Raw genomic sequence first — 26,131 nt, 5'->3', positions numbered from 1 at the left:
TTTAAATATCTTTATGCCTCTGTATGGTGGTTTAAAATTATTATAAAGTAAATTTTAAATCCAGGTATCATGCAAGACATCGAAATGAATCAGAGAAAGATCAAAAAGGGTCACATGAGTTAAGATGCTGTTTTTATTTTGTGTGAAGTTCCAATGAAATACAGAATCTGTGCATCATTATAATTAATGACACAAAAACTGGTGTCCATTTGGATTCTATATGTAGCTTTTAAACATCTTTGGGGACATCTTGAAGTTGTGAATGCTGCAACTACAAATTAGTTTTATTATCAATTAATCTATTGATTATTTTTTCAATTAATCGATTAGTTGTTTGGTTTATAAATGTCAGAAAATGGTGAAGAATGTGGATCAGTGTTTCCCAAAACTCAAGATGACATCCTCAAATGTCTTGTTTTGTCCACAACTCAAAGATATTCAGTTTACTGTCATAGTTATTTTCTTAAAAATTACTCAAACCGATTAATCGATTATCAAAATAGATGACGCTTAATTTAATAGTTGCAGCTCTAGTTGTGAATTATTTTCAAGGACCACAGATCACAATTAAATAAAAAAAATAAGAGTTCATCAGATAATTGGCAAATATATTGTGATTTTATTTTTAATCCATTACTATACTATGGACAGTGTTGATAGCAAAGCTCTTCAGAGATGTCAGTTACTTACTACTTGAACTCATAATGTTTCCAGTATTTCCCCTATATCCCCCTTTAAGTAGTTTCAAAGTACATAAAACATTTTTCTAAATTTTAACAACATATGTCAAATTGTTAAATCCTATATTTGTTTCTTCCAGTGCTTCCATATTGTGTGAAATTTAAATCCAATCCATGTTATTTTTATGATGCACCATTGTATTAAATAAAACATTTTAGATGTCAAACCCCTTTTAATTGAAATATTATAAGGTCAACCGAAGATGTTGTTTTCAACCGACTCATGGCCTGACAGGTGTAGCAACAGTAGCTAATAACAGTAGTTACCTAACAGAATCTCTAATGAAGTTCTGTGGGTTTCAACAAAGCATCTCTGCATAATATGACTTTATAATTATGCCAAAGAGTGTGTGGGGTAAAGAAGTCGGTGTGTGTCACCCATTAGTTAGCCTGCAGGGCATCTATTAATGCTGACAGGGTCGACCACCCTGGATCCCGTCTCAAAGGAAACAGGTCTTCCATTAAGCTTCACGTTTCGTAAGCAGCCCACAAACGGTGACGAGGGCCCGGGAACTCGGTTCTGCTTTGTTGTCCCTGAATGGAGAAAAAGAAAAGCAGAAATAGTACACCAACAGTAGTTTTCTTTTATCTTTTTTTGTATGTATTCGTTTAACTATTCATTAATTAAGATTTGTTGCCTTTGATTTTCTTTAATGCAATTGTACGTATGTGTGTATACATACAGTATGTATGTTAACAATACGGCAAAACAGCATTTCTTTCTATGGTAAACACTTGTATTTATACACTAAAATATTGAATCAAACTCCAACCTTAACCATAAAATCAGCAGCATTAATATCCTTTTTAGTAGAAAAAGTTTGACCGTATTTATTAGGGTGAAATTCTGGCAACCACAGCCGCCAGTTTTTTACTGAAAAACAACTGTCTTTTTTTCTTAATCTCTATTTGTATGGCTCCACACCGGCAACAGCCGTGGCCGAAAGCATTATGTTTTTGGGTTTTCCGCCCGTCCGTACCATTCTTGTGAACGTGATATCTTAGGAACTCCTTGAAGGAATTTCTTCAAATTGTTGCACAAACGTCCACTTGGACCATAAACTGCATATAGGAAGTGGACGTAGTCACCGTGACGTCACCCATTGGTTTGTGGACTGCCATTTGGAAGCCTCAAGTTCGGCATTTCGTCCGTCGCCATCTTGGTTTTTGGCAACCAGAAGTGACACGAGAGGATGGAGCTAAGTGCAACCGAACGCTGAATAAGATATTTTTAGGAAAAAGGGGAAAGGGTTGAAGTTCCCAGACGAAAACACGGACAACTCCCAGACCGAACAACGCCGTGGTAGCGACCTGTCAGTCACAAGGTAGCCCCGCCCTAAAGCATCCCCTGCTTTATGGTCTATATGACTCTAAATGGGACCATAATTTACTAAATGAACATCATGCTGTATTGAAGAAGACTTGAAACTAGCGATTGAGACCTTTTACCTCCTATGTAGAGTGTCTCCAGCGTTGTTGAAGTGGATGTGAAGGAGACGGCTTTCTGCTCCGACATGGAGTCCACCACTAGTTTGATAACGTCCCGTTGTTTGGACACTGGAGGACAATAGGATCTAAAATTTATAGCTACTCACACGTATCATCAAGTTTGTGTAATAAGTCGTAGAATGAGAAGTCGTACCTGTAACCACATGAAACTTTCCATCACAGAGGCTTTCAGGAGGAGTCACTGAGACGCTGACGGCACCGTTAGCATCTTTCACTTCGACACCCACCTGGTAAAAGATTACAGACACTATTAAACATAATGTCTTGGTCTTTTAATGCAGTTTTTCTTTTGAGATTGTTTCCTGTCATAGTTCAAAAGAAGGATTCACCTTAGTTTCCATTAAGAACACATTAAAGCTAGTCTCGTGTCCCTGAACATGGAAGAGAAGACCTGTCAGGTATTGAGGACGCAGCTCGAAGGCCAACACAAACTGGGAGCCAACGGTGAAGTAGTTCTCTAAAACAGAAATATTCCTTATTAGACTCGAGGTCACTATTTGTTGTAACTTTAACTCATACACTGACAACAGGGAAATAACTCAGGATGAAATAGGTCGAAACCTAAAACGATGTGACCGCCGGCGAAGTGCGTCCCCTTCTCTGTGAGCCCATCGCTGCAGGGTAACGTTTTGTAGCTCGCCTCAGGCTCCTCGATAAAAACCTCATTCATTTTGAAACCTCGTATACATCCAGTAACACTGATCATGGGAATATTGTGTCCCTGATGGAGGAAGAGAAAAGAGAAGAAGAGGGTCAATATGTAAACAAATATGTCTGTTGAGTCGAACACTAACGGAGATGTGATACAGACTTTAGTGGTTTTGCTTCTGGGATCACCTCCCAGATACACGGGATTAAGCAGGTCTAGAGATGATCCCTCATTGTTGGGCAGATGTCCATCGGTCACACGGATCCCATCGACCAGCAGATGAAAAGTGCTCTTCTCCACACTGACCTCAACCTGTCACACAGGTAAAGAGATTCACCTGAAGACCTCAGACAAACAGATTTTACTTTAGCCTTCTGTCATTGTGCAGCCTGGTCTCCTAAAGATTACGTTCCCATACAACGAGACTGCATTGTCAATTAGTTTCGAGAAAAACATATTTTCTCCCAGATTCTGTTTGTTTTTGACGTAGGCTTATTACAAAAGTTTCTAATTATAGTCCGTGGAAGTCCATAGGGAGGATGTCCTGAGACCGCTGTTTGTGTCCCGTGTGAAACCAAAAGTCAACGTTGACTTAATTTCATTTCCGTCCATAACTTAAATAACGTAACAAACTTAATTACTGTATTTTACAAATCTCAAAGCCCGTATTGGGTAGTATGGTCTCCCTTGTCCACCTGTAGACTTAAACATTGGCATATTGTTATTCATAATGCTGTTCTTGGACTGCTTTCTTCTTACCTATGGAACTACATCCTACAAAAAGTGTGGGAAGTTATTGTCTTCGCTCCCAGGACTCATTCCTACTAACCGTCCCTAAAGTCTGTACTGAACTGGGAAAATAAGTGTGTTTAAGTACGCTCTGCTTGGAATCAGTTGCAAAATCTCTTGAATCTTCATTCATTGTCTCATTGGTCGTTTTTAAAGTGATTCTAAATTGCTTGGAAGTCGACACGTCTGGCTCTAGATGTTTTGAATGTTGAGGAAAGTCTTTGGATATCTTATAATTCTGTAGTTTTGTTCTTTGTTTTCATTTTAAATTGTTACACGTTTGTTTTTATGTCTGCAACCGTATTATTTGTGCTGCCGCCTGTCTTGGCCAGGACACTCTTTCAAAGAGATTTTAGAAAGGCGCCATTTCAGCCAACAAAATCATCGATCAATCAATTATTTCTCATCATCAACTAGAAATAAAAAGCTGCTTTTGTTTGCTCTACTACTGTGAATTTTGAGTGGTAAATTTGCCACCATTATCATTGTAAACTACATGTGCGTCGTGTGAGAACGGATAGTTTGACAGGCGTAGCAACAGTAACTAGGAGGGCGGGGCTTAGCAAATGGTGAATTACTCTGTGCCAGGTCCCGTCGTTGCTCTTCTGCTTGTGCTGGATGATTCTGTTTTGCCCGAGTGACATCTTGATCTTGCCGTTGGCCATGTAGAGAGCCAGCAGGGGGATGACTCCTCTCCCTGCTACGTGGAGGATCAGCCCTTTAGACGACTCGGTCTTCACGTCAAGGGAGAAGTGAGGCCTGAGACACAAGAGGAGTACAACAGTGAAGTGTTTTATACTGTGCATATGAATTAATGAATAGATGGATGGAGGGCTGAATTAAAAAATGAAAACCTCTTAAACCCCTGTAAGTTTTGGTCGTAGAGTGATAACATTCATACCATTGGTCTTCAGGAAAGAACACGGTACTTTATTGTTTATATATAACTACAATTACCTGTAATTGAGGTCCTGTTGGGGCAGTGTGTAACTGATCCAGCTGTGCTCCTCAGACAGCTGATATTCACCACGCTGTGATCGCCGGTGTTTACACTGGCTGCCCGCCGGAGCCTGAATCTAACACACAGCAGAGAGAGATGACCTTCATCCCCATCTAATTATAAAAGCAGTGGGTGAATTATTACGGTGCTGTAGAAATAATGGCGTGCTGTGCTCACAGGTTTGTGTTTCTGGGGCCTTTTCAAAAACAGTGCCGGTAGAAGCTCAGCGTGTGGTGGCGGATGGAGACGGCACGGACCAAGGACGACGTCTCCCGTTTGTGAAAATGAGCTTAGATCAGCAGGTACAAAGCTCTGCTCAGGCCTGAATAATGTTATCATAGGAGAAAGGATCAAATATCATCTGTATGAGAACAGCTGTGGCATTAATAGAAAGTAAACAGATTTGTAATGTTTCCAAACCTTCTTGTGTAAAAGTTAGCGATGCAGACTTTGAATTTCCCTCCTTGCAAATGTTGATCCACTGGCCTGGTTTGAGGTGACTGTCCCTGAATCACTTTTACGTTATCGATGCTGAGCTCCAACCTGAGAAAGTCAAGACGGTTTCATCAAAGGTTCAAATTTTAATTGAGATAAATGTACAAAAATAGGACAACTCTTACCCTGTTGGCCTCTTTACTGCAGACAAGTAGTGCCAGCTTCCATCACTGTACCTTTTATCCGACCTCAAGGTATAATTATCGCTATTAAATACTACATAGCCATCAGCCAGGGACAGCTGGACAGCGGCGGAGCCCTGCAGAAGATCAGATAATACTAATAGAGTCATCATCACTTTCTTAATTGCCGTTTTAAAGCAGGATGTGAGGCGTGTAGGGTTTACCTGAGAGCTGCTCCTGAGAAGAGTACCATGTGTGTCTGTGCTCCTGAAGCCCAGAGAGACTCTGACTGGATGTTGATCAAAGACAGACGGGGAATCAATAGACAGAGCTGAGTACAGCGTAGCTGAGCGAACGCCCTACACAAGTCAGAAACACAACAGCATTAGGTCATATTCTCAATGTTCAGCCCAATGCATGAAGCAGCCTTGAATCTCTTTTTGGGTTGTGTTTAGTAGGTAACCCACATATTGCAAAATCTTGCTGCCTGATGACCTATCCTTATCTTAACCATTGGAGGTCAATGCCTAACCTTAACCACTGGAGGCCAATGCCTAACCTGAACCATTGGAGGTCAATGCCTAAACGTAACCATTCAAGGTCAATGCCTAACCTGAACCATTGGAGGTCAATGCCTAACCTTAACCACTGGAGGCCAATGCCTAACCTGAACCATTGGAGGTCAATGCCTAAACGGAACCATTCAAGGTCAATGCCTAACCTGAACCATTGGAGGTCAATGCCTAACCTTAACCACTGGAGGCCAATGCCTAACCTGAACCATTGGAGGTCAATGCCTAACCTTAACCACTGGAGGCCAATGCCTAACCTGAACCATTGGAGGTCAATGCCTAAACGTAACCATTCAAGGTCAATGCCTAACCTTAACTATTCAAGGTCAATACCTAACCTTAACTGTTCAAGGTCAATGCCTAACCTTAACTGTTCGAGGTCAATGCCTTATCTTAACCATTCAAGGTCAATGCCTAACCTTAACCGTTCGAGGTCAATGCCTCACCTTAACCATTCAAGGCCAATGCTTAACCTTAACCGTTCGAGGTCAATGCCTAACCTTAACCATTCAAGGTCAATGCCTAACCTTAACCGTTCGAGGTCAATGACTAACCTTAACCGTTCAAGGTCAATGCCTAACCTTAAATATTCAATGTCAATGCCTTAACCATCTCCTGAGAGTTTTGCAACTTGTGGGCTACCTTCTAGGCCCTACCCTCTTTTTGGTAGTTTACCAGTAGTGAGATTGGACATCCAGCGCTGACACCGATCGTCCTGTTGTACGCAACGATCTCAGCGCCTACTGTCAGGTGATCCACACATCCTCTCAGCGGTGGAGCTGTGATGTTGTGTCTGAGATTCAAACAGAAAACAGTACAAAAGGCTAATCTCACGAGCTAAAGCTGTGAATGCTGCATGCGTCTGTTTTGTTACCTCTGTCTGAGCGGTGCTGGTAGACCTCCGATGTAATAACTCTTGTAGTTTGTACGATTGTGATCTGTGGAGATCTGCTGTGGTCCGTAGTGCACAACAAACCTGTTTGCAACAATGATTGCAAAGTGTTTGTCCTGAGATAGGACACACAGTTTTAATAGAACAGTTCATAAATGGATTCAGAAAGCTTGCACTGCTTGATGCTCATCAAGTATTTTAGATGATCTTACAGATAGAGACACTTTTTCAGCACTCTGAACTCTGAGCTCTCGGCCTGCTTGCTGCCCTCGAAGCACCAGGAATCCTCTCTCCACAAACACACAGAAAAAAGTCTCCTGTGGCAGATAAAACACAAAATCACGTCATATGTTTAGCATCACATATAGCCAGTAAAATATTCCCCTCTGCTGTTTTTCAATTAGAAACATCATACTTCAATCCCGATGTAGAACAGCAAGGCGTTTGTCTCTTGGCTGTTTGTGTGGAATTTGAACAGTCTTTTCTTCTTATTGTCCGGCTCCTTTATGAACGCCATGCGGTAACCTGTTCCCTCGTAATAATCAGACACCTTTGACTGGGGAACCCTGAACAAATAAAGAAGGATTTCATCATTATTTGATAGTCATTGTAACAACACACCTTTGAAACCTTTTTAATGCTTACTTCACAGTAGGCTGGTTTGCATCCATATTGCTTGCACGCTTGTAGTTGAACAGGCCAACAGGATCGTCATTTATGTAGGAGAGTTTCATTGCTCCTCTGTACTTGGGGTAATTCAGCTCCACTGGAGGCTACAAGAAACAAGAGAAGACACACTGAAAATGTTAACGTGAATGGATGAGTTCGCTGAGAATATTTTCATGATACTGGACAGTGATATTTCCCTGCAGTATAAAGATGATTGCTCACATTGAATTTGTGATTGTCCATAATAATTTCTGGCCCATATCCTCTAATAAAAGCTCAATGCTGTCTGGTATTTCAACTCACTCCCATCATCTTCCTCCTGAACGTTTTCCCACAAGAGGATGGTGGAGAACTTCTTTACTGCACTCAGCTTCACAAAATTGTCTATTAGATATTTGACATGAATCCATGAATTTATAGTTCATGTAACTTATATATGGAAGCCCATTTCGGCCAAGAAAAGAAAAGGAAGGTTGATGAAAAGTTGGGCATGATGAAAATTAAAAAACAATAATGATAAGTAACAATTACCATTATTACCATAGTCCAAAACTATGGTAACTATAAAGTAAACATTATGAGGTATTAAATCTACACTATGCATTACTAACAGGCGGCTACCTCCGGATCTGAAAAGTGAAGACAATGCTGAAGTGCCTTAAACCTGCATTCATTCTAACAGCCAGCAGGGGGCGACTCCTCTGGTTGCTAAAAGAAGTCTGATTGTATAGAAGTCTATGAGAAAATGAGCCTACTTCTCACTTGATTTATTACCTCAGTAAACATTGTAAACATGAGTTTATGGTCTCAATCGCTAGTTTCAAGTCTTCTTCAATGCAGCATGATGTTCATTTAGTAAATTATGGTCCCATTTAGAGTTAAATAGACCATAAAGCAGGGGATGCTTTAGGGCGTGGCTACCTTGTGATTGACAGGTCACTACCATGGCGTTGTCCGATCTGGGAGTTGTCCGTGTTTTCGTCTTAGAACTTCAACCCTTTCACCTTTTTCCTAAAAATATCTTATTCAGTGTTCGGTTGTACTTAGCTCCACCCAAGATGACGTCGGCCAAAAACCAAGATGGCGACAGCCGAAATGCTTCAAAACCAGCCCATAAACAAATGTGTGACGTCACGGTGACTACGTCTACTTCTTATATACAATCTATGCTTGCTAAGTCACAGTTTGACTAAATGAATTATGAAATACTAAGTCAAAATTATTAGATACTAAATCAAATTATGAGATTGTAAATCAAAATTACTGAGACTTTGCAATTCCCACTGGGTGCCAATTCAAATCAATAAGTGCCTTGTTTGTTTCTATCAGCGTCAAAATTAAATATCGTTACCGTAAAGTTGTCAGGATAGCCGCCCACGTAGAAAACAACACCGTCTGGATCCAGTTGGAGGACGCCGGTTGTTGTATTTGGAAGGTTACGTTTAGGAGGAAGGCTGACTGGCTTCTCTGATGTGAACTTCTGCGTGATGTTAACTTCAGCGTCTTGGTAAACTCTGCAGGAAATGTTGAAACACAGAAATAATCTATTATTACATGTACACTTGATGGAGGAGGAAGTGTGGTACTTTCCCCATTAAAAAAAAATCCATATTCACTATCTAAACTTCCATATTGTGCATAAAGTACCTGTGGAAGACAACCCTGTCAAAGACTGAGGAGTTCACATTGGTGGTTGTTGTTATTTGGCTGGTTTCCATCTCATGGACAACTCCGCCTAACTTGTAGACACAAATCAACACTTTTCTTCTGATAGCCATCCCAACGTAGTCTCCGGAAGCCTGAAAATGAAAGAAGAGCATAAAAATGATAAATATTTAAAAATGTTCTGTCACTCAAAATCTCCTCCTGCCACTAGTACTCGACAGGTTTGTCAGCTGTATTTCTGTATTTTAGGAAGCAGACACACTCACATCCTTGTTGCCCAGGTAGAAAACAAAGAAGCTGGCGTCTCTGTGTTTGTTCTGGCGTCGCTTTCGTCTGTTGTCAGCCTTGGAAGAATTATTTTGATGGCGATTGAGAAGCAGATCGACGGCTGTAAACGCTTTTATGTCTTCGAGGTTCCTCGGAAGACGAAGCTCAATGTGACCTTTTCCGTTGAAAGTGGTGGCAACCGAGAGCTGTGGGAAGATCAGTCGAGGTTGAGATTATTGGTGTAAATATAGATTCATGAAAAAGATGTTTTGTTGTGTGAAACCTGCAATAACGTATTTTGTTTTTGGCCACTTGGGGGCAGTGGAAACAAGCTGTGAACTTAGGTTCACTGATATATTATCACTTTCTAAGTTCATGAGTGCATTGACCGTCCAAAACCTGCCTGTTCAGAACAGACGGATTGATGGTCTGCGATTTTGCTGCTCGCAGCTTTCTTGAGAATAGAAGCTGGTTGGCCATAAACAACAAATTTGAATGAATGCTTTACCCTGTTAACAAAGTTTCTTGTCTCCTCTATCACATCCTTGATTCTCCTGATGCTTTCTGTCATGTTGTCACTAGGAGACACCTTCGCACCGAGAGCCTCAACTCGTGTGATTTTGTCTCTCAACACAGGGAGGGCTGCTTTCAAGTTCTTCACTGAACAGACAGAAAACAAACAGAACAATATCATTATATTCCAGCTGCAAGATGACATCTAATGACAGGAACATCGTGTAAAAATGATTTCTGCCATTAAATACTCACATGCCTGGTCTGCCTCACCCAACATATCATCTATATTCCCACTGACATTAGTCAGAGTTATTCTCTCCACGTCCTGGCTCATATTCCTCAGTTTCTCTGTCATATCACTGACTGTGAAGGTTGACGCTGAGGCAGCTGTTTTCGCAGACTCTATCAGGATGTCTGTGTCATCTGAAATCAAAAGACCACTTTGATCTACCTTGGTGCAGGTACAGTGTGTAATCTTTTCTTGTCAAGTGATCCACCGACCTCCTCTGATCTCTTTGAGGTCGTCACTGACGGTTGACATGTCCCTTCTCAGTGATTCTCCTTTTTCCGTTTGGTTATTCACGCCATCTTTGAGGGTGTTCGCCGTGTGTGACAGCACTGTTCAAAAGAAATGGAAAAGTTTTTTTAACTTTTGTGCGTTCTGAACTAATATAATGTATCTGATGTTTACGCACTTTTAAAGTCACTCTGAGTCTCGTTGGCTTCTGTCCGTAAATGAGTTGAATTATCTTTGAGTCCTTCGGCCCTGTTGACCAGACCTCCCTTCTTCACCTCCTAATTAACAGAATCAGAATCATATTCATATTTTCTATTATTAAACATTCAAGTTACATTACTAATAGCACCGAGGTTACCTTTAAGGCTTCATCAGCAGCCTCTCTGGACTCATTTGCTGCCATCTCTGCCTCTTCTAAGGCATTTATGATGCTGTTATAAGCTCCTATACCCAGCACACTGAGCAGGTCACTACTGTTGGTGGCATTTTGAAGCACTCTGCAGTAACATATAGCATGATTGTGTATTATTGTCAACATATACACACAGTATTCACTTTCCTCTGCTTCACACTCACTGTTGGAGTTCTGCTGCCTCTCTGTTGAGCTCCTCTGCGTGCTCCTCAGCTTTGGTCATGATTTCCATCATTCGGAAGATATCGTTTAACTTCTTAAAGAGTGGCAGCTTTGCACCGTCTAGCTGAGCCGCATGATTCTCAAATTCCTGCAATTTACACACAATCAATTGAGTTTGCACTAGGTAAGGGTGATACCAAACTTTTTGTTACAATTTCAACGATACTGATCATTTCTTAAATGAGTGATTTTTCAAAATAATGGTCATTTTTAGAAAAAAACAAACAAACACAAAGATCATTACCCTTAAAGGCAAATCACATGACGCACACCGGACATTAATAACCAGCCCGGTCGTACGATAAGACGTAGGAATGACACGATAATTCGCAAGGCATTTAGCGTGCAATATGTATACTTATAATGCTATTTTTGCTTTTGTCGTGTCATTTGTACGCTATGTAGTCTGTACTGACTGCAGTGTCAACACATCTGCGTAAATATGCTACACTCGTTTTTTGGTTTTTTTTGGTAAATAACATTAGAGACGTTTGTGACGTGTTTTCCGTATTCGTGTTAAGTTGTTTACGTATCTATTATACTTAGATTACTTACTTATTCCAAGCCCAACCATGATGATTTTCCTAAACCTAAGTGAGGGGTTTTGTTGCCTAAACCTAACTGCAGACGTTACTGTGGTTTTGTTGCGTGGTAAAAAATGACATGCGAAAACCCTAAAACGCTTTTTCATGACACACAGAATATTGTGCTATTTATACAACTACTCGTGAGGTCGGGTTGTAATAACAAATATCTTACAAAAGCAGATATTAGTACAATTAAATAAAAATGTTTGTACTAATAAGTGTAAAAGAAAATCCAGTATTTTACAAAAATACTAGGATTAAATAAGTCTCCATATGGCTTTCAGGGTGTGTTGTTTTTAAATGTTTGAAGAGCATTTTATAGTCACAAATATTTCTTCTTGCTGTATTTTTATCTACAGGTGAATAACACCACACCACGCTACATTTCCTTTCTGCCATTCTCACCTGTTGTGATGTAGAAGTGTGTGACTTCTGAGGTCATGTGACAGGGCTGTTTCCGCACCAATATTAAACAAAAGTAGGCTACTGAAAATGTTTGGAAGGGATGCAGCCACCCATGTTTGTAGTTATATAATTTTATTATCTATATTTTTTTAAAGGAATTAATACCAAATGAGTAGCTTGTGAGTATTGAAGTAACGATCCTGCCGTATTGATCCGCACATCCCTAGTTTGCACACTTGTCTTATAGATTCATAGTGATAAAAGATGCCTGCTTACTCTTTTAATTTCCTCGAGCATTAAAAAGACGTCGCTGATATTCTTCAGCAGATCTTTAGTCATTTCAGTCCCGGGAAGGAGAAGACTTTGTTCTCTCTCCAGCTGAGTTTGAAGATGCTGTCAAATGAACAAACAAAGAGATGTGAAAAACGTCACTGCAGAGTTAGAAATGTATGAAAGGACGAATGCCAGCTGTGTTCCACATCACCTCCAGATGTTGTAGGGCAGTACGGCCCTTCAGGTTAAGGCCCCGTGTCCTGTTGACTCTTTCCTCGGAGTCTGACAGCAGCTCAGCCGCCTCCCTCAGAGACTCTGCAGTCTGATTTAATACAGCCTGGTTGGTTTCTACAGGATCCAACATGTTGTTCCTTATTATGTCCAACACTGAGGAGAAAACACAGACTTTGGAGTTTACACGTTGAGACTACATTAATGTTCATTTTTAGGGTTGTATATATCATAATCTTTGGATGTCAGTATCCATCTGTTCCTCAACAACCAGAGCTGTATACAAATATTACTAATTTTGCCCTGCAATTACTTAGCTTGTCTTAGCGCAGGCAATTCTTACACACTGCATTATTATTTCTATATTACCAACGTAATCAATCCGTATGTAATCCGCGTAATCGTGAGCCAGCAAAGGTGAGGTAGTATGAAGAGTGGCAAAGTCCACGTAGGGAGGAGGTCGGGGTGGATTGCTGGCTCTAAAACAACACCAGAATTTCCCCCGGGAGACCGCGTGAAACAAGTCAACGTTGATTTATTTGTCACGTAACTTCCGTACTTAAGTAACGTCACTTCTGTAGGTATTTTAACTCAAACTACGATCTTTTCTTAAACCTAACTAAGTCGTTTTGTTTCATAAACACTGCAGGGGCTTGCGCGGGCGCACCATTCAGAATAAGGCCTAACTCAGAATATCCAAACGGAATATGCTGTTTACATGACCTGTACCAAATTCACAATATTCTCTTGTTCAGAATAATATTGGAATATTAGTATGCATGTAAACGTAGTCAATGTTAAGTGAATGGGGTTTGCGTCAGAGTGACGAGCCAAACACCAGGTGCACCTCTTTATCCATAAACTGAATTTAATCTCTATCCCAGAAATCAATAAATGAATACATTTAAAATGAATCTCACGTTTGTGTGCGTCCTCCTGCTCTCTGCCAGCTCCGTCTCTCTGAGCTGTGCAGCCTCTCTCTCTCATTTCCTGCACGATGCGCTGAGCCTCCGCCATCATCCCGGCTTTGTCGTCTTCAAAGAGAGCGACTGGCTCTTCAGGTTTCACCTCAATATTCTGCTTTATTAAATCTGACAGAACACAATAACAGAAACACTTTAACTTGTCATTCAGTTTCCTTTACAAATCCCACAAAGTCATTGAGATGTCGGGCCCAATCTGACATCTGCCAGCTGGCAGAACAGTGGTGTAATGTCACAACAATGTAAACACAAAAGCATATTATATTAATATTAATTGACCTTGTATTGCTGTGAGGAAAGCTTCAGCTCCAGAGAGAAGGTCCTCTGCCTTTAACTTTGTTCCATTCGAGTTCTGCACGATCTTCTCCAGATCTGATGCGGTTTTAAATATCTGGAAAGTTGATAATAATTTAAAGATTGTCATGGCTTTTCACGTATTTTCACATCATTTTTATGTACATTAATTGTTTACATGCTGCACTAATTAATTCATAAAACTCAACAGGGTTAAGATGAGCTGTTCATTCCTCTCAGATGATGTAATTACTTTATAAAAATACCTCCTGCCTTATTTAAACAATAATTCATTTACAATTTCATTAAAAAATTGCAATTATCCTCCTAAACTTGTGATGGAGTTTCAGTTTGATTCACTGAGGAAGTTTCACTCCAGGTACCTTGTCAGTCAGTTGACTGAAGTTATCTCTGATAAAATCCACATCTGCTTCCAGCTGTTCGACCTTTGGGTCCAGGTGTCTCACTGCAGTGCCGTACCTCCCAACTAGAATCTACAAAACAAGGAAGGTGAGAAGAGCCTGAACAGGGAGAAACATTGTTGTGTGAACAGACATTGGGATCTTTTTTTCTTTTGGCATGCTCTTTATAGAAAATGTTTTAGAGGAAAGTTCATAACTACACTCACAGAAACCTAAAACCTGCATGAACTGTACCTTTGTTTCAGAGATTTTGGGCTCCAGGTCATTCATGGAGAGTGAACCGGGGCCATTAGTGACGTTCTGCAGCTGCTGCTTCAGCGGAGCCAGGACGTCGTCCATCTTCTCCAAGTCAACCAGTAAGGAGACAGTACAGCCATCACATTCTGTCAGTAAACACAAAGAGAGGATGAATAATACAATCTAATTTTATTAATGTAACTCTTCATGTCAAAACATGACTGTTAGATGAATCTTCAACACAAACTCACCATGGCAGTGAGCACCGCAGCTGCTGTTACCAGATGTGATGCACTCTGTTAAAAAGGAAAGTTTATCAAAGTGGAATTTCATCACATTAAGACCAGTTTACTAGTCATGAGCAGTACTACTCAGTTGTATAATATCTTCTGAGAAAATAAACCCTCAGCTCGGGCTTTGAGACTACAAATTCATACCAAAAAAGCCTGCGTTACTTACAGTAGCATGGAGTTAACATGGGTATTTATTAGGCAGAAATTGGTTGCATTATGGGAAATGTATGCTCATTTTTTTTCTGAACTGTGGACCAAAAGTCAGGAAATGTTTTGTTTTTTTAATTGTCTCTTGTAAGTCCTCCAACTTTATGGCAGTCCAATCTTAAAGGTAGCCTATAATATGCAGGACTTTCCAGAAACAACAATTTATAGACTCATACAAAAATAATCCCTTTATTATGTATGCCTTTAAATCACCTACCCCTTCAAAACATAGTAACTATAAGAAATTGTAATGAATGGCTCTCGGTAAGGGATGATAAACACACATATTAGTAAAACTGATGGTTATGACTTTCTGTTTAACTGAAAGCAGTTTCTAACAAACTTTTATTTGTCTGTATTTGTGTAAAAATGTATATTTACCTCCAGTGAGAGAATCACAAATGTTCAAGCCGTCCTTGCAGTTACAGGGCTTGCAGCTGCCTCCGTACCACATTGGACTGCCGTAGTAACCAAACGCACATCTGACAGAGAGGAGAAACAAGAGAGAAAGCTGCTTTTTCAGCTTTCATATATTTATTGTTCAGCCCTACATGCTTATATAATTAATGTGACTTCCATTGAGCAGTAGACATCAGGGATCAGGATGTAACATTTTGTTGCACTGATAATAATCTTGAGATGTAAATTATGCTTGTATTGTCTTGTGTTGGTTGTGTGTCACTTCTCAACCCAGTCGCCAGGAAAGAATGTTGGCATTGTATATTTCTGCAAACCACGGATAGGTTGAATGTCGATGTTTTTGCATTCGATCAGAGCAAGTGATGTAGGACAATGAGCAACCATTATTGAAAGGTATGGTATAATAACGAGTAAAACAAACAAACACAGGACTTTCACCCAGGAGAGCGCTGTTGATGTCCCATATGATACCAGAAGTAAACGTTGAGTTAACGCTTCTTACGTTGGGCGGTTGTTATTTATTTATTTAAGGTTACGTTGTTACATTATTATTTTAACACAAACGATAACCGTTTTTCTAATCTTAACCAACTATTTTTTTTGCCTAAACCTAACCAATCGTTTCACAAAGTTAACCACGTGGCGTTGTGCGCTTCTGCAAGTATGATACGTATTTATGAAACATATTTTTGGTTCAGAAACGTCGATATTCAACATATCCTGTGGCTTGCAGAAACTTACAATGGCAACGTTTTTTTTCTGGCGACTGGGTTGCACTTCTTGAGCAACAGACACACCTCTCACATCTGGCTCCACTGTAACCTCGTTTACACAAACATTCAACTGCTCCTGAGCCGACGTCCAGACAGGCCAGAGCAAAACTGCAGAGAGACATAAAAAGATCTTCAAACTGATGCAGAGCAAAGAATCAGTTGAGCTATACAGTAGGTAATAATAAAAAGAGACTGACTTGTTCCATGTAAAGGGGCACGGACAGGCACGGCAGGCCCTGTTGGCTGCGTTTCCATAGTAACCCTCTTTACACCGTTCACAGCGGTCCCCGATGGCGTCGAACTGACAGTTCTGGAGGTCGATTAGATCAAACATGACATGAACAACATGTTTTGTGCCTGGTTTGTCCCACAAATGCCACAATCTTTTAGTGTGTAAATCAACAATCACGCCATCGTGTATGTTTGTGTGTATGAGAGAGCACCAACCACGCAGTTCCCTGTTTGCTCATCACACTCGTTGGAGAGTCCGTTGCAGCTACACGACACACACTGACCCCTGTACGGTCCGGTCCACTCTCTGTAGAAGCCAGAGCTGCACTTCTGCATACAGTATATACACACAGAGAGCTGAACAGTCGACTCACTGTGGGATAATTAACACAAACAAACACTCTCCAGCTGCTCAGGAGAAACCATTATCACTATGTAATCACGCTGCAGAGTGATTAACGGCAAGAACATGTTGATTTAATCATATTAATTACATACGTATCAGATGCATTTGTCACTAAGAGAATACATTATCTCTCCACTGGTCTGAGTTGTAAATCAGGGTGTGACATGGAAACAGAAAGAAACACACATGGTGATACAGTATACAGTGATGGAGGAAGTATTCAGATCATTTACTTCAGTAAAGGTACTAATACCACACTGAACATACTCCACTACAAGTAAGAGTCTTGCATTCAAAACCTTACTGAAGTAAAAGTATGTAAGTATTATCAGCAAAATGTACTCAAAGTATGAAAAGTAAAAGTATTCATTGTGCGGTAAAATGTTCCCGGTCAGTGTTTTACTATTATATCTGATGTTTCTGGACTTATATTACTGCTGCCCACCAAAGTTAGACTACATTTTGGCAAGGAATACCTTGCATGGACATTTTCAAAGGGGTCCCTTGACCTCTGACCTCAAGATATGTGAATGTAAATGGGTTCTATGGGTACCCACGAGTCTCCCCTTTACAGACATGCCCACTTTATGATAATCACATGCAGTTTTTTGCATGCAGTATAAATGTTATGTATGGTGTGTTTGAATATTTCTCCATACTGGGGTCCCTAAACAGTCTTGAAATTACACAAATTGGGTATCACTGTAAAGCTGAGACTCTTGTGGATCCACTGAGCTCAACTGTATTCATGTGTGATGATTTTAGTCCCCATAGGAGCCATTTCATTGTAGTGAGACCATTTTTGAAATTGACCTCACTGTATAAAATGACCTGTGGTGACCCCTATGGGTACCCACAAGTCTCCCCTTTACAGACATGCCAACTTTATGACAATCACATGCAGTTTGGGGCAAAAACAATGCAGTTTGCATGCAGTATAACATTTTAGTGCATTTCTAAATTTTTAACAGGCCTGGAAATAAACTGTTGGCTATTAATACTGAACTAGTAACAGAGTTTGAAAACAAACATAGTCATTGTCCTGTATGAAAACACCCCTGTGTAAGTGGACTACTTGATTACTATAAGCAAATTATTTAAACAGTATTTGTATAGGAATGATTTTGTCCCAAGCTTTTTGATCGTTATGAGCACTTTCCACTGTATATATAAAAACCCAACAATGTGCTGCATTACCTGAGTGATAGCGCCTGCTGCTGTCTGGTTGCTGAAGGAAGGATCACAGAACTTTTTCGTGCTGTGTGTCCTCAGATGGATCTGACTGTGTCTGTCATGCCTACACGTTGAGCGTTTCTCAGTAGAGCTGCTAACCGGAGCAAAGCAAAGCAAAAACAACCACACTACGCTGCAAAGCAAAGATATATTCCACTGCATTATCAGTTATTCAGTCAGCCATGTGAGTCTAGCAGTGAACAAAAACTTCCTCTCTCTCGCTCTCTCAGAGAGCTCCTCCTCCTCCCAGTCCAGGTGAACCCTGCAGCAGGTGAACCTTGGAGCTGTTCATGTGAGACGCATTAAGAAAAGCGGGATGGTTAGTAAGGTAACAGTAAGCGTGGATCAGTGTAACGTACAGTGAGGCTCAAGGTCCAGTGAGGTGTGGTTGAACTTGCTGACATTAAGATCAGTAGGAAGCCGTAGAGACTGAACTGTGTTTGGTTGAACAAAGCAACATGCAGATCAACTGACAAATATACACTTAGAAGAAAATCCCTTTATTATCAGTCAGTCCAGAAGTTACAGTAGACATTAAGGTTGATCCAGTAAGTAAAATATTGTTTATAATGGTAGAAAAAAATGCAGACAAAAATTAACTTTATTTGCATTGAAAATACAAAGCACCATTTAATTTGTTCTGTCTCAAACACATTCAAGTTGAGGCCTAAACGTGTACTGTAAGTGTCACTGTAACAAAAATAATAAAAGTTTTGCAGTCTGGAGATATAACAAGAGAGTTAAAAATATACGGTAGCAAACAATACTCAGTCAATTATTCAGTATCCAGAAGAGTGAGTGATCAAAGGGTTAGCATAATGGCAATGAATCATTTATTTATTGCTAATTTTTAAAAACACAACTGTGGAACTGTGGCTACAAGCTTTAGCTAAAGTTCTCTTTGGCATTAGCAAAAATGCCATAAAGAAGAAGAGCCATGACTCAGTGAACTGACTCAGTAATGTCTATTATACAGCAAGTTTGCTAATATTTGCTCAAATTAGCCACTATTAGGTTAAATCAGGGGTCTCCAACCTTTTTTCTTCTGAGAGTTAATTTGACAAAAATGATAGTGCCCAAGAGCGACTCATAGCACCAATCAATCAATTTGTACATCACCAATAGCAGACATAATTTCTGTCTTACTTTTATGGTGCTTTAATAACGTTACAGCCACCACAGTCATCACCTGTATTACAATCTCGCCATAGGCAAATAGCTTTTTGTGTTTCATTATGATGTATTTCACTATACGAAGCATCTGCTGCTGCGTTGGTCTTCTTCGTCAGTTTGGTAAACAGAGGCTGTTCTTTAAGCATTATTTTCAGCTCTTTTACCTTCTCTGTTCGTAAACTGCTATCGGTCTGAAAGATTGGATAGAAAAAGTGACTTTGAGTCAATGTTATGTACATATTGTTTGAATCTATAGCGAGCCACTCAGAAACTTGCTTGTGAGGGTTAAAGGTTGTAGTAGCAAAATTAGAGAAATTCACATTTTCATTTGAAAGTGGAGATGTGTTATTACTTCTTTCCAAAGTTACATAGTCTTACTTGATTTATTTAAATTGCAGTTTTTCATATTTGGTGAGTTAGACTAATTGATTAAATTTAGGAAGGCTAATATTTTCTCTGGCCACAGGCTGGCGTGTGTACTACGTCCCTGAGAGAAGCAATGTGTTCACTGTAAAAGCTACAACACTATACTGGGTAAAAATAATTGTTTTCGAGTGTTTTGTGAATGATGAATTAAAAAATGGTTACATTTATTTATTAAGCGAATACAGAGCTGGGGGACATTTTTCAGGTTCCCATGAGGAGGTCATTGCTATGTTCCTCAGTTCTATATATATCGCACATATCGGGAACCTCATAACTAACTTGTTATCTAATCATAATCACAAAATCTACATTTACTTTTTTTATTTTGTGGTCCAAAGGCCACATTTACCTTGCTGTCTCCAAATCAAACCAAATCATCAAAAATATAGAACATTGTTTTTCAATCGTATGGCATGCAGCAATCAAACATGCTGGGTAATTTTGTGGATCAAACCCAACCCAAACCCAAAGAGTATGAGTCAAGTTTAAGTAAAATGTTATCCACAAAACCACCCAGACTCTGTCATATTCTCTGCCTGGTCAGCTTTGTAACATTTTTTTAGAGACCATAAAATCAAATAAAATTATAATATTCCAACAAAAAAATGGTTAATATTTATGAAATATTCTAACTTGAAACAGATCAAATTTGATTCAAACTAAATAGGAGGGTTAATGTGTGTTAACAGAATATTGAACTGGGGAACTTAGGATCTTTGGAACATAGATACGCTCCCCATATGAGCACAAAACATCTACAGTGTCAGAAAGGTTCAGCAGGAGGTTCAGGAAATATGGACGACAGGAGTGTTTTAGAAATGACATGGGCTGTTAAAGCAATGAGTGATGTTGTTTTCTGACGGTCCAGTGGAAGAGTTCAGCATTAACACACGACTGAAGCATCTGATCAGGATCATAGAATAGGGTACAAGGCGTAGCTCGCGATTCCACACGTGTTTCTGCCGTCTCGGACCATTCGCATGTAGCCGCCTTCTCCCCAACTGCTACCCCAACTAAGAAAAAAACAAACACTTTTAGACTACATGTGATATATGATAGAAAATGTAGTATTCGACAAAATCAACCCATGTTATTCTACATGTGGAGGGTTTTTCTGACCTGTTCTTGATGATCCAGAAGTCTTGGCCTCCTTCAGAGCCGTAACCAACCAGCAGCACCGCGTGACTCAGATTGTTCGGGTTACAGAGGGGCTCATCGTATATTCCTGCAAAGGAAATTTCAACCTACGTTAATGTGTTGTTTGGCCACTTGGGGGAAGCATAAACAAGCAACATTTACATCGTATTATCAACTTTTGTTGCTTATTTACACAGCCAACAGATTAATTAATTTGGAGTCATGTTTATGTCCACCTGATGTCAATATTCACTTTTAGATCTGTTTTTGGTCTCCACCAACTCCTAATTATCTGTCTTTTTAGCTGCTAAATGCTGCACTATGTTCACCAGCTAGTTGTTAATTTTGTCTGTTGTTTTGGGCAACATATCCTCATATAATGGTTCGTATGATTCTTACGAAAAGTTAATCCTCATTTTTTACTTGTATTACAAACAAATTGATTTTGTGGGATATATATGAATTACAGTAAAGTTGTGGACCAAAACACTGAGCTGAAAGACGTTTCAAAGCTCTCTCTGTGTTTGTCACTATGAGCAACATATTTCACATAGACATAGTAATTTGATTCCATTCTTAGTATGAAAATATTGATTACAACAACTCACTGACAACGATTGTACAGAGGGAGTATTTTACTGTTAACCTGAGCTGTAGAACAGGAAGCTTGAATGATCTGCATCAATAGCTACTGTGATTGGACCGATGGTTGCCACGGCGTCAGCCAGAGCCTGCTCGTCTCCTTTAGGTATGAACCTGTAGTCCTTGATATGAGCTACTGCACGTCTGCTGTCGTAGTAACAGGGCTGGGTGTCCTGGTGAGAGAAACACAGAGCTAAACGTTAATAATAATCATTAACTGGTTGTAACTGTTCTAATGGAGGCGGAGCCAGCGGGTCGAGCCTCACCACTGAGGTGTACGGGTAGGCGCTGGTCGACTGCAGCCCGTTGTTGACCACGTAGTCGTAGGCGTTGGCCATCCAGGCCCCATTGCAGCCATAGGTACCATAAGCTCTGGAGCAGTCCACCAGGTTTTGTTCACTCAGAGACACAAGCTGGCCTGTCCTCTTGTATATTTGTCCCTCGATGGCTCCCGTAGTGCTGAAGGCCCAGCAGGAGCCACAGTAACCCTGTGAAGAACATTTAAAACATACAGTAGATGTGAAGGTGTTCATGATTCAGGCTGGATACTGAAAATTAATTTAGAAATGTCTTACCTGGTCTTTCACCTCAGTGACATAACCCATGTTCCTGTAGTCCACAAAATAAGCATCTAACTTCCTGGCATTGATACGCAGTCGTCGTCCCGAGACCGTCTTCCCTCTCTGCACGAACTGGGCGTCTATCATGGCTCCTTGCAGAACCTGGTACTCTTGTCTCGTCTACATATGGAGAACATAAAGAAGATTGTTTACCAATAAGTCATGTTATGGAGTTGTCCAGGCTGTTCTCATATACTGCTCCTAGCTATACCTACAAAAAGTAATGCACTGTAATTCATACATAAAACAGTTTATCAATTTCTGTGTAAATCACATAATCGTGAGCCAGGACAGGTGACATACTATATGGAGTGACAAAGACTGCGTAGTGAGGAGGTCGGGGTGGACGGGTGGGTCAAACAAACTCAGGACTTTGTGTCAATTTTGGCGGCCCCTGTGGACAAAAGCGGTAGTGTTTCCGAGCACCAGGGTCCCTTTAAAAAACACTCTAATTTCACTGCAGCAGGGTCTGACAATCTGTCCCACTCAGTCCTGCGTCTGGTTCTCCCGTGCATCCCTTCCCTCCAGCGGGCCCAGCAATACGGCCTGACAGGCATTAAGAATAACTATATAGAAACAGCCAATCTTCTCGCTGGTGGTCTTGTTTACTTACAAAGTTCTTGTAGTAACTTTAAAATACTTTGATTTGAGGTTGTAGGCAGTGGAGCTTTTATCATAGAGAAGAAAACACTGCTCCTCACCAGGTCTCCATATTTATTCATGGCCATAGCGAACGGCCTCATCCCCATGAAGAACCCTTGATTATTGTCTTCAATCATCTGTTTGTTCTCCTCCCAGATGGCCCTCCTCTGCATGTCGTCCTGCAGGATAACACAGAAAGAAAGACTCCAGTGAATCAGAGCTTTTACTGTTGCTGCTTGTATTTTAGACGTGCAGTCGGTCTCACCATGTCTTCGTGGGTAACGCCATGGCTGCTCTTCCAGATGTCCCACTCGGTCAGGACCACTTCGTCCGACTCGGAGGCCACGTACTGCGGGCCGAACAGCAGGACGGAGAGCAGAGCAGCTCGCAGCAGGAAGCTGGTCTGCTGGACTACAAGGACAAGAGCATCACAGAGGAGTCACTGAACCTAAACAAACTGTTCTTATCACAGTTTGTCAATTGTTCTGTTGTTTACTGCTAAATAAATAAAATACGCAAAATACGCAAGTCTCAAGTCAAGTCCTAAGTCAAGTCTCAGATCAAGACTGACAAGTCACAAGTCAAGACCCAAGTCAAGTCTCAAGTCAAGACTGTCAAGTCTCAGATCAAGACTGACAAGTCACAAGTCAAGACCCAAGTCAAGTCTCAAGTCAAGACTGACAAGTCACAAGTCAAGACCCAAGTCAAGTCTCAAGTCAAGACTGACAAGTCACAAGTCAAGACCCAAGTCAAGTCTCAAGTCAAGACTGACAAGTCACAAGTCAAGACCCAAGTCAAGTCTCAGATCAAGACTGACAAGTCACAAGTCAAGACCCAAGTCAAGTCTCAAGTCAAGACTGACAAGTCACAAGTCAAGACCCAAGTCAAGTCTCAAGTCAAGACCAAAGTCAAGTCTCAAGTCAAGACTGACAAGTCTCAAGTCAAGACCCAAGTCAAGTCACAAGTCAAGACTGACAAGTCTCAAGTCAAGACCCAAGTCAAGTCTCAAGTCAAGACCAAAGTCAAGTCTCAAGTCAAGACTGACAAGTCTCAAGTCAAGACCCAAGTCAAGTCTCAAGTCAAGACTGACAAGTCACAAGTCAAGACCCAAGTCAAGTCTCAAGTCAAGACCAAAGTCAAGTCTCAAGTCAAGACTGACAAGTCTCAAGTCAAGACCCAAGTCAAGTCTCAAGTCAAGACTGACAAGTCACAAGTCAAGACCCAAGTCAAGTCTCAAGTCAAGACCAAAGTCAAGTCTCAAGTCAAGACTGACAAGTCTCAAGTCAAGACCCAAGTCAAGTCTCAAGTCAAGACTGACAAGTCACAAGTCAAGACCCAAGTCAAGTCTCAAGTCAAGACCAAAGTCAAGTCTCAAGTCAAGACTGACAAGTCTCAAGTCAAGACCCAAGTCAAGTCTCAAGTCAAGACTGACAAGTCTCAAGTCAAGTCTCAAGTCAAGTCTCAAGTCAAGCCCTAAGTCAAGACTGACAAGTCCCAAGTCCTAAACTTTGAGTTTTTAGTCTTCAACAAGTCATAATGCATTCTTCACCAAATGTAACCCATTTTAACAACAGAGTGATAATATATTAAATTTTTTTTAAATCATGATAGCTTTTCAAAATTTGTGTTTATTTAATAAACGTTAATAAGAATATTAAAATGTATTTATATAGCACTTTTGAAAAACAAGTTTACAAAGTGCTTCACAGACATAAAAAGCTGTACAATCCTAATAGTTGTGTAGTCTTTTGTAAAGTAATTCTACACAGGATGATCCAAACTGCATCATTGCTACATACTTTTTAATATCTTCCTCTACCAAGTCCAAAATGGGCCATTTTAGCAAATCAACAGCAAAACATGAAACTTTTCTGCACTTCTATAATAAATAAAATGTGACTGAGATGTGAAAATAAAATGTTAGATTGTCAAGTAAAGTAATTGGACAGCACCTGCTGACTGTAAAAATCCTGGATGTTTGTTCTAAAAGTGCAACATTATATTAATTTATAAAGGGGGGTTGATAAAAAAAAGAAAACCTCATTTGCAAAGGCTAAATTTCTAACATGACCCCTGATTGAACTCTCATGAAAATGCAATTTGATGTAAAAAGATTTGATATATCTGATATATAATCCATCATAAATGAGGATTATGTGATGTCAATGGATCAAGAATCAAACTCTACAAGTTGCTGATATTACAAAGCAGCCCGTAAGCTCAGATAGTTTAATTTAGCAGAGGTTATTAAGCGTGTTTTTACTGGACAAACATAAAAGCCAACAAACTGTGTACTCAGAAACATCAGCATCCATTGTCAAGCCTCATAACAGTTAATGAAACTGAGCTGTTGGCATTTTTAAAAAGCATGTTGTCTTTAAAATAAAAGGTTTCAGATGTGAAATAAAAAGCCTGTGTCCATCTTACCTTCATGGATGTGAGTCTGTTTTGTTCCCATGGTCTGAGAGGGACGAGAGCAGCAGACTCACCGTCAACCCTCCTTATATAGCTTTACAATAAATACATGTTTCCACTGTACTTTAATGAATCCCTTAATCAACACTCATGGCAGCACCTGAGAAGGACATTAGTCAACAAAAATAAGATGCTTTCGCTGCTCCTCCTCCTCGGTAATACCTCTATTATCATCCAGAGAGAGCTAAAGCTGCAATATTGTAAATCCTTCAATTACCGGTTTATAATCATCATAACACCTGACATCTAAGTTTCCAAAAACAGCGGTGGAGGAAGTAAACAGATCATTTACTGAAGTAAAAGTACCAGTACGTTAAAAATACTTGACTAAAAGTTCATTAAAAGCCACACTTAAGTAAAAGTACAGAACTATAATCGGATAAATGTACTTAAAGTATTGTTATATTATTATATGTTACATTATTGTACTGTTAATACTTGTAAGTATCATTTTACTGTTGTAGCTGGTCGAGGTGAAGCTTTAACTGTTTTATATCAGGTAGTCCAGTGGTTCTCAGCTTATAAGGGGTCAGGCCCACTAAAAGGTCATGAAATGTATCTGTGGGGTTGTGAGATGATTAATGGGGCAGAAAAGAAGAAAAAACAAAGCTCTCCTACACAAATTAGTATTTTCTTTTTTTTACTTTTCCCAAATCATTTTTGTGAAATAATTTATCATATTTGGGATGGTTATTTTGAATGGTTTATTAATTGAAACCATCCGTGTAGCTTAGAATCACTCTTTGATGGAACCGCTAATAACCAGTGATGGAAAGTAACAAAGTACATTTACTCAAGTACTGTACTTAAGTACAATGTCGAGGTACTTGTACTTTACTTGAGTATTTCCATTTCATGCTACTTTATACTTCTAGACCACTATATCTCAGAGGGAAATATTGTACATTTTACTTCACTACATTATATATATATATATATATATATATATATATATATATATATATATATATATATATATATATAT

The 26,131-nt window shown here is 39.9% G+C and overlaps 2 protein-coding genes across 3 annotated transcripts; both read right to left on the bottom strand.

The window, feature by feature from the left end:
• Positions 1-765: 765 nt before the first annotated feature.
• On the bottom strand, positions 766-18,276 carry lama3 (laminin, alpha 3). Of its 2 annotated transcripts, none has more exons than XM_074636036.1 (38): positions 17,996-18,276; positions 16,609-16,722; positions 16,359-16,471; positions 16,186-16,269; positions 15,350-15,450; positions 14,720-14,764; positions 14,466-14,614; positions 14,193-14,303; positions 13,795-13,906; positions 13,453-13,623; positions 12,513-12,688; positions 12,305-12,421; positions 10,979-11,124; positions 10,761-10,899; positions 10,581-10,680; positions 10,387-10,503; positions 10,138-10,308; positions 9,878-10,029; positions 9,369-9,575; positions 9,085-9,236; positions 8,789-8,951; positions 7,414-7,541; positions 7,184-7,334; positions 6,981-7,085; positions 6,751-6,884; positions 6,552-6,669; positions 5,529-5,663; positions 5,308-5,441; positions 5,108-5,230; positions 4,865-5,009; positions 4,645-4,763; positions 4,266-4,446; positions 3,061-3,210; positions 2,811-2,970; positions 2,579-2,706; positions 2,383-2,476; positions 2,190-2,297; positions 766-1,274 (listed from the first exon to the last, which is right to left on the bottom strand). In XM_074636036.1, exons 1-38 carry the CDS (start codon positions 18,191-18,193, stop codon positions 1,126-1,128), a joined length of 5,100 nt encoding a protein of 1,699 aa, XP_074492137.1. In that variant the 5' UTR covers positions 18,194-18,276; the 3' UTR covers positions 766-1,125. The 2 variants fall into 2 exon arrangements, with proteins under 2 accessions (XP_074492137.1, XP_074492138.1); XM_074636037.1 differs by having other exon boundaries at positions 16,609-16,699; positions 17,996-18,122.
• Positions 18,277-18,510: 234 nt separating this feature from the next.
• Positions 18,511-25,144, bottom strand: cts12 (cathepsin 12). The gene is made up of 8 exons (XM_074636035.1): positions 25,099-25,144; positions 22,937-23,082; positions 22,731-22,850; positions 21,985-22,149; positions 21,676-21,897; positions 21,414-21,582; positions 20,750-20,855; positions 18,511-20,643 (listed from the first exon to the last, which is right to left on the bottom strand). Exons 1-8 carry the CDS (start codon positions 25,127-25,129, stop codon positions 20,544-20,546), a joined length of 1,059 nt encoding a protein of 352 aa, XP_074492136.1. The 5' UTR covers positions 25,130-25,144; the 3' UTR covers positions 18,511-20,543.
• Positions 25,145-26,131: the final 987 nt, after the last annotated feature.

Source organism: Sebastes fasciatus, chromosome 5, assembly GCF_043250625.1.
Source record: "Sebastes fasciatus isolate fSebFas1 chromosome 5, fSebFas1.pri, whole genome shotgun sequence".
In the NCBI taxonomy this organism is placed as follows: Eukaryota; Metazoa; Chordata; class Actinopteri; order Perciformes; family Sebastidae; genus Sebastes; species Sebastes fasciatus.
Note: the sequence above shows the minus strand (reverse complement) of the source record. Positions and strands in the feature narration are given on the sequence as shown.

What these genes read in the sequence shown, in the direction of transcription:
- lama3 (XM_074636036.1), bottom strand. Translation starts at nt 18,193, where the DNA reads ATGCAGTGGAATATATCTTTGCTTTGCAGCGTAGTGTGGTTGTTTTTG. An exon ending in GCAAACCAGCCTACTGTGAA is followed by an intron (nt 7,335 to 7,413) that starts GTAAGCATTAAA and finishes TTATTTGTTCAG; the next exon opens with GGTTCCCCAGTCAAAGGTGT. An exon ending in TGTTCTACATCGGGATTGAA is followed by an intron (nt 7,086 to 7,183) that starts GTATGATGTTTC and finishes TATCTGCCACAG; the next exon opens with GAGACTTTTTTCTGTGTGTT.
- cts12 (XM_074636035.1), bottom strand. Translation starts at nt 25,129, where the DNA reads ATGGGAACAAAACAGACTCACATCCATGAAG. An exon ending in GCGTTACCCACGAAGACATG is followed by an intron (nt 22,851 to 22,936) that starts GTGAGACCGACT and finishes GTTATCCTGCAG; the next exon opens with GACGACATGCAGAGGAGGGC. An exon ending in CCTACCCGTACACCTCAGTG is followed by an intron (nt 21,583 to 21,675) that starts GTGAGGCTCGAC and finishes TTCTCTCACCAG; the next exon opens with GACACCCAGCCCTGTTACTA.